At 58.7% G+C, this 6,866-nt stretch overlaps 2 protein-coding genes across 2 annotated transcripts in view; one reads left to right on the top strand and one right to left on the bottom strand.

Annotated features, from left to right (window-relative positions):
• Positions 1–793: 793 nt before the first annotated feature.
• On the top strand, positions 794–1,994 carry LOC103680773 (keratin-associated protein 10-7-like). The gene has a single exon (XM_008710256.2). The coding sequence runs from the start codon at positions 817–819 to the stop codon at positions 1,687–1,689; it is 873 nt and encodes a 290-aa protein (XP_008708478.2). The 5' UTR covers positions 794–816; the 3' UTR covers positions 1,690–1,994.
• Positions 1,995–6,429: 4,435 nt separating this feature from the next.
• LOC103679780 (keratin-associated protein 12-1-like) overlaps positions 6,430–6,866 on the bottom strand; it is a 739-nt gene continuing 302 nt past the window's right edge. The window contains exon 1 of the mRNA XM_008709326.2: positions 6,430–6,866. This exon is cut by the window's right edge and continues 302 nt beyond it. Within this exon, the coding sequence (XP_008707548.2) occupies positions 6,714–6,866 (153 nt within the window). The 3' untranslated portion in view covers positions 6,430–6,713.

The following is a 6,866-nucleotide window of genomic DNA, read 5'->3' as shown; positions in this document are numbered from 1 at the left end:
TAGTTTTCCAGATGCTTACTGGAAATCTGAATGTTTTCCATTTTGTATTTGATTCTTTTGTACTCTCTCCTGCCTTGGTTGTGAGGACTTTAAATTTTCCTATTAACCTTTCGTCCATTATGCATCTTGCCAATATTTTCTGGCCATACGGCACCTTCAATCTATATGCCAAAAAGATTCCCTTTGGGCTTTGACTGAAATGACACCAATGATGACAGATGGGGGGCAAGGGGAGGATTCTACTGCCCTGCGTTTCTGGTCCACAACGGTCTCGGGTCCCTAGTGCACACTTACGGCATGTGTTCTTTGGTCAAATTTTACTCTTTTGTACCTGTCTCACTCTCTTGATACTCCTTGTAGATACTTTACAGTTGGGTCTGCAATGGCCCTGGGAGTCCTTCCCAAGCATCACGCACCGGTGTGGCTGGTGTGCGCGATCCCAGTCTCACACCGAGCTCCTGCGGGAATGTGACCTTAGAAACCGTGGCAGTCACTCAGCAAAACCTGCCTCAAATATTTTCCCTAAGTTTTCTGGAGCCCAACAAAGAACAGACAAGAAAACAGAGTCCTGCAACGTCCTTGCCAGTTTAATGAGTAAAAAATAATTGTAGAAAATAAACTGGCGCTAACGAGGTCTTCCCTGTAACCAGTTCTCAGACCAACAAGGAAGGGACGCGAGGTGAGCCGATGCCTGGCACAACACACACACCCAGGGGGTATAAAAGCCGACAGACAGCTTGAGCACCTCACACACACACTCACACACCCACACACTCACACACTCACAGCCTCCTCCAGCTCCACCCCACCCCCACCATGGCCGCGTCCACCCTGTCCGTCTGTTCCAGCGACCGGAGCTACGGCAGCCGCGTCTGCCTGCCCGGCTCCTGTGACTCCTGCCCTGACTCCTCCTGGCAGGTGGATGACTGCCCAGAGAGCTGCTGCGAGCCCCCCTGCTGCGCCCCCACCTGCTGTGCCCCCACCTGTTGCGCCCCCAGCTCCTGCACCCCGGCCTCCTGCCTGACCCTCATCTGCACCCCTGCGAGGTGCGTGTCCAGCCCCTGCCAATCAGCGTGCACCAGCTCCTGCCAGCCTTCCTGCTGCAGCTCCTCCCCCTGCCAGGAAGACTGCTGTGTGTCTGTCTGCTGCAAGCCCGTCTGCTGCACCCTTGTCTGCTGCAAGCCTGTGTGCTGCACCCCTGTCTGCTGCACCCCTGTCTGCTGCAAGACCTCCCCCTGCTCAGCCTCCTCATGCTGCCAGCAGTCTAGCTGCCAACCCTCCTGCGGCAGCTCCTCCCCCTGCCAGGAAGACTGCTGTGTGTCTGTCTGTTGCAAGCCTGTGTGCTGCACCCCTGTCTGCTGCAAGCCCGTGTGCTGCACTCCTGTCTGCTGCAAGCCCATTTGCTGCACACCTGTCTGCTCGGGGGCCTCCCCCTGCTCTGCCCCCTCCTGCTGCCAGCCCAGCCCCTGCTCCTCGTCCTGCTGCAGACCCTCTTCCTGCGTGTCCCTGCTCTGCCGCCCCGTGTGCAGACCCGCCTGCTGCGTGCCCGCCTCCTCCTGCTGTGCCCCCGCCTCCTCCTGCCAGCCCAACTGCTGCCGCCGGGCCTCCTGCGTGTCCCTGCTCTGCCGTCCCGTGTGCTCCCGCCAGACCTGCCGCGTCCCCGCCTCGGCCCAGAAGTCCTGCTGCTGACAAGCTCGAACTTCTGCCTCTGGTGTTGCCATCTCTGCTCCTGGGCACGAATGTCCTCTCTCAGGAGCCCTGGAGCCCCTCTGGGCACCAGGACCACCCTTTTGCCCCTTGGTGAGCACACAGCTGCTGCCTGCCAGGGATTCAAACATGCCATCCATCCCTTTCTGCAAAAAGATGGCCCATAAGTCCCTCCATGGAGGTGGACTGCGGCACCCTGGGAACCCTCCTCTGTAGGATTGGTTGCTTGTGTTCCACATGACAAAGGCCGATTGCCATAATCAATAAAATGTTTGTGTCATGACATAGACTGGTGTTTGTTTTCTTCTCCTCCTCGGAGCCCAAAGACCCCTCCAGAGTGGAGCTCTGTCTGGTGGAAGCAAACAATAAAGACATTCTCAAATTCCAAGTTCAAAACACTAGAGTGATGAAGAGGTCTGAACGAGGATGCCATCTGCACGCTCCACGTCCCTTCCCTACCCCGCAGCCTCACCCTCCCCACAGTGAAGAGCCCTCCAAGCCTGGGCCCCGGGGGGTGAGCATAGTTGCACAAGGCTTAGACCCTGAGTGGGCTTTGGGCTCCAGCCCTCGCCTGGCCCCTGCCCGTGCAGGTTAAGGGTGAGCTGGGGAGCAGCACGACCCTACCTGATGAGCACCTGAGGGTCCAGTACCCCGCACGTGCTGACTCCCTTGGAGAGAGGTGCCCGCACGAAGGAATGCCTGCACGCTGTTCTGGGCACAAGGGCTGGCGCTCTGAAGCACCCGCAAATCCCTGTAGCCCGAAGAAGGGTGCAGGGGTCGGTTCAGACATCGTTCGTTCTACTCAAGATTTCAAGGCCTGATTGAGGAGAGACAGGGAACAAAAAGATGCCTTGTTGACAAATCCTCAGGACAGTGGGAGAGGATGACCCTGCAGTCTCAGTGGACCACTAGCACCAGAGAGTCAAGTGGGCACCAGTCAGACCAGCCAAGTCAGCATCAGGCTCCCTACTTACCCCCTGTGCCAGAAACAGACAGAAGAGGCCCCCAGGAGCAGAACAGCCCAGGCCCAGCAGACAGGGGAAGGAATAGATGGTATCTCCTCCCAGAGGCTGTTAACTCTACCCCACGGAAGAAGAGACAGAGCAAAAACCCTAAGGGGGCCTTTAAAGAGAAAGGGACTGGGTTGTAAACACACCTTGGCTGTTAAATCCCTCAGTTGGCCTGAATTTATCCAAAACCTGTGCCCATTACTTGTTCATCAAATTTTAAGAAAAATATGCCCATCTGCATAGATAAACGGACAGAGACCTCGATGGATTCTTCACAGCACAGAGTTAAAGACGTGGAGGAAGGTTCCACCTCATCCGTAACCAAAAAGAGCGAAGCTCAGGGATGTAGACTCACATGGAAACCAGCAAACCACAGTGTCGCCAAAATAGTGCATGGGAGGGACGGGCGGGGGCCCCTGCAGGACGCACCCCTGCTCTGGCCCAGCGGCACGAGAATGTCCAGGACCTCCTGATGGCTCCTGCAGGAAAGTCGGTCACAGCTGCAGAAGGCACGGCCGGACACCCTGCTCCCGGCCAGGGCGTCTACACAGCCAGCTGGACTGCTCACAGACAAGGCGTCTACACGGTCAGTCAGACAGCTTACAGATGGGGAGTCTGCACAGTCAGCCAGACTGCTCACAGACAAGGCGTCTACACGGTCAGTCAGACAGCTTACAGATAGGGAGTCTACACAGTCAGCCAGACTGCTCACAGACAAGGCGTCTACACGGTCAGTCAGACAGCTCACAGATGGGGAGTCTACACAGTCAGCCAGACTGCTCACAGACAAGGCGTCTACACGGTCAGTCAGACAGCTTACAGATGGGGAGTCTACATGGTCAGCCAGATTCTTCACAGGTGGGGAGTCTACACAGTCAGCCCGACCACTCACAGACTGGGCGTCTACACAGCTGGACTGCTCAAAGATGGGGCATCTACATAATCAGCCGGACTCTTCACAGATGGGGAGTTACACAGTCAGCCAGACTGCTCACAGATGGGGAATCTACACGGTCAGCCAGACTGCTCACGGATGGGATGTCTAAGCAGTCAGTCAGACTGCTCACAGATGGGGAATCTACACGGTCAGCCAGACTGCTCACGGATGGGATGTCTAAGCAGTCAGTCAGACTGCTCACAGATGGGGTGTCTACACAGTCAACCTTATTGCTCACTGATGGGGAGTCTACATGGCCAGCCAAACTGCTCATAGATGGGGTGTCTACATGGTCAGCCAGACTGCTCACGGATGGGATGTCTACACAGTCAACCTTATTGCTCACTGATGGGGAGTCTACATGGCCAGCCAAACTGCTCAAAGATGGGGGGTCTACATGGTCAGCCAGACTGCTCACACACAGGATGTCTACACAGTCTGTCAGACTACTCACAGATGGGGTGTCTACACAGTCATTTGGAGTGTTCACAGACGGGGCATCTACACAATCAGTCAGACTGCTCACAGATGAGGCGTCTACACAGTCAGTCAGACTGCTCACAGAAGGGGGGTCTACACGGTCAGCCACACTGTTCACTGTCAGGGGGTCTACACAGTCGGACTGCTCACAGACGTGGCATCTATAGTCAGTGGGACTGTTCACAGATGGGGAGTCTGCACAATCAGACCGCTCATAGATGGGGTGTCTACACAGTCAGCTGGAAAGCTCACAGACGGGGGGGGGTCTACACGGTCAGCCTGACCGGTCACTGATGGGGCATCTACACGGTCGGTCGGACTGCTCATTGACGAGGCGTCTACACAGTTGGACTGCTCAGTGATGGGGTGTCTACACAGTCAGCCCGACTGCTCACAGACTGGGCGTCTACACAGTCAGTAGGACTGCTCACAGATGGGGCATCTACACAGTCAATCCGACTGCTGACTGACGAGGCGTCTACACAGTCAGACTGCTCACTAATGGGGCGTCTACACAGTCAGCCCGACCGCTCACAGAGTCTACAGAGTCAGGCAGACTGCTCACAGACGGGTGGGGCAGTGTCTACACAGTCAGCCCAACGGCTCACTGATGGTGTGTCTACACAGTCAGCCCGACCGCTCACTGACGCGGCGCCTACACAGACTGCTCACAGACGGGGCTCACTAATGGGGCCGCCGTGCCCAAGGTGAGAATGAGTCGAGGGGATGGGGTCTCTACTTTGGGAAGCTCTTCGGTGCGTGTTCATGGTGCAGCGACAACGCCAAGGGCTCTGAGACCCTGCGATGGCGGCGAGCCCTTCTGTGGGCAGCTCCCGGCCTGGACCGTCCCCGCCCTCGAAGGCACGGCTGAGGAGCCGGCGCGGCCCCCCACCCCCTGTCTGGTGGGTGGCGCCGTGGCTGCCGGGCGCGCCTGGAGGGAGGGCGTCTGCGAGGCGAGGCCGCGCACCCGTGGTGGGGAGGCCGGTGCCGGCGGTGGGGTCCGCACGGGACCGAGGGGACGGCTAGTAGGCTGCGGCGTCGTGAGTCGCCTCCCGAATGCCCCTTCCTCATTATCCCGCGACCTCACGATAACGGATGTCTTCGAATTCGACACGTGAAGGACCCTGCGCTCCTGCTTGAGTTGTGCTCAGAGATCCCCTGCACTTGGTGTGCCTGCGTGCCCCGCTACGACCGTGCCCCGGGCATGCCTGCCCGCCGCGGCCCCAGCGCTCTTGCTCGGTGGCCGGTGGTCTGCCACACAGGGCTAAGCCAGCCGGTGGCCAGCCTGGTTTCTGGGCCAGGTTTCCCGAATCGTGCAGGCTCGCGGCAAACACGGGAGCGGCGGCCGGGGCTGTGCGACAGAGAGGCGGGGTCTGTGCCGCGGCCCGAGACGGACCCGCGCACGGTGGCTGCCGCAGGACCCGCGGACACGGCTCGGAGGCCGGAGTCTGGAGAGGGCCTCTCGGGCTGAAACCAAGGTGTGGCGGGGCTGGGTCCTTCCAGAGCGCCCGCACAACCTGTCTCCTGTCCCTCCGAGCCGCTAGCGGGGCCACCTGCTCTGGGGGGCGTCTACAAGGTCAGCTGAACTGCTCGTAGATGGGGCGTCTACACGGTCAGCAGGCTACCGTTGCCCAAGGAGAGAATGAGTCGGAGGTGATGGTGGTCCCAGCCCACATTGCGGTGTCCCGCTTCCCGCGGTCTCCTCTTCCGTGGCAGCCCTTCCTCTCCCTTCTCCCAAGTCCCTAGGATGATGGGAGTCCCCCTCAACTGTTCCAGGACAGCTCCCGTTGCAAGACCCTCAGTTCACCCCGTCTGGGAAGCCGCCTCGCCTGTAGGGCTGTATTTACCGGTTCTGGGGACGAGATGTGGGCATCTCCCGGGGCCACGGAGGTTACCCACAAAGCCCTGTCCCCCGAATGGGAGAAGGAGGAGCTATACTCTCGATGGAGCGTACATTTTTAATTTTTAGGCCAGGTTGGCTCCGCATATTAATGGCCGAGGAGGGGACCTTTTTACCTAAAAGGGGTGAGATCAGAAAGTTAGAGATTCACTCTCAGCCCCACCCAGCAGAGTAAAAAATAACCTCGCAGGTTCAAGGGACAAAGTGGGACAAAGGAAGCCCTGGGGGCCCATCAGGCTGAGCTAGGAGCGCCCACTCGCCCAAGAGTCCCCTGGGCACAGGCATCCGGTACCGTGTGGCTTCTCTGCAGGAGCTTTCCTGGATTCCAGGAGTTCCCCTGGAGGAAGCAGTTTAGGGAAAGGCGTTAAAGGAGAGACACCACACATGCGCGAGTGTGCATCGGATGCACTCTGGGATTTATTGGACCCTGTGCTGGTGGCTGCAGAGCCTAGGCCCTCCGCACCAGCCAGGGTGGGTGCTGTGTGGATGGCCCAGGCCGGGGCCAGGGACACTGGGGGCCACTCTCTCTGCCTGGTTAGAGGGGATCAAGTGGCTTTGCTGTAAGATGGTCTATGGGGTCCAGGAGGTCTGAAGTGGATGATGTCTGGGCTGCCTTGTAGGAGTTCGGAGAGCTGCTACTTCTGACCACACGGAGGAGGGGTCCTAGGAGGCCATGGGCTCAGCAGCAGTTAGGGGTGCCGCAGGAAACAGGCCTGCAGACCAGGGTGGGGCAGGAGGGCTGGCAGCCCCCAGAGGACTGGCAGGAGGAAGCCACATACACGATGGGCTTGCAGCTCACAGGAAGGCATACAGCAGGCTTGCAGCTCACAGG

Source organism: Ursus maritimus, unplaced genomic scaffold (assembly GCF_017311325.1).
Source record: "Ursus maritimus isolate PB19 unplaced genomic scaffold, ASM1731132v1 scaffold_4, whole genome shotgun sequence".
Taxonomy (NCBI): Eukaryota; Metazoa; Chordata; class Mammalia; order Carnivora; family Ursidae; genus Ursus; species Ursus maritimus.
The sequence above is the reverse complement of the archived record's forward strand: the minus strand, read 5'-3'. Positions and strand labels throughout refer to the sequence as shown.

Excerpts from the sequence above, each read along its gene's own strand:
- LOC103680773 (XM_008710256.2), top strand. The coding sequence starts at position 817 with ATGGCCGCGTCCACCCTGTCCGTCTGTTCCAGCGACCGGAGCTACGGC.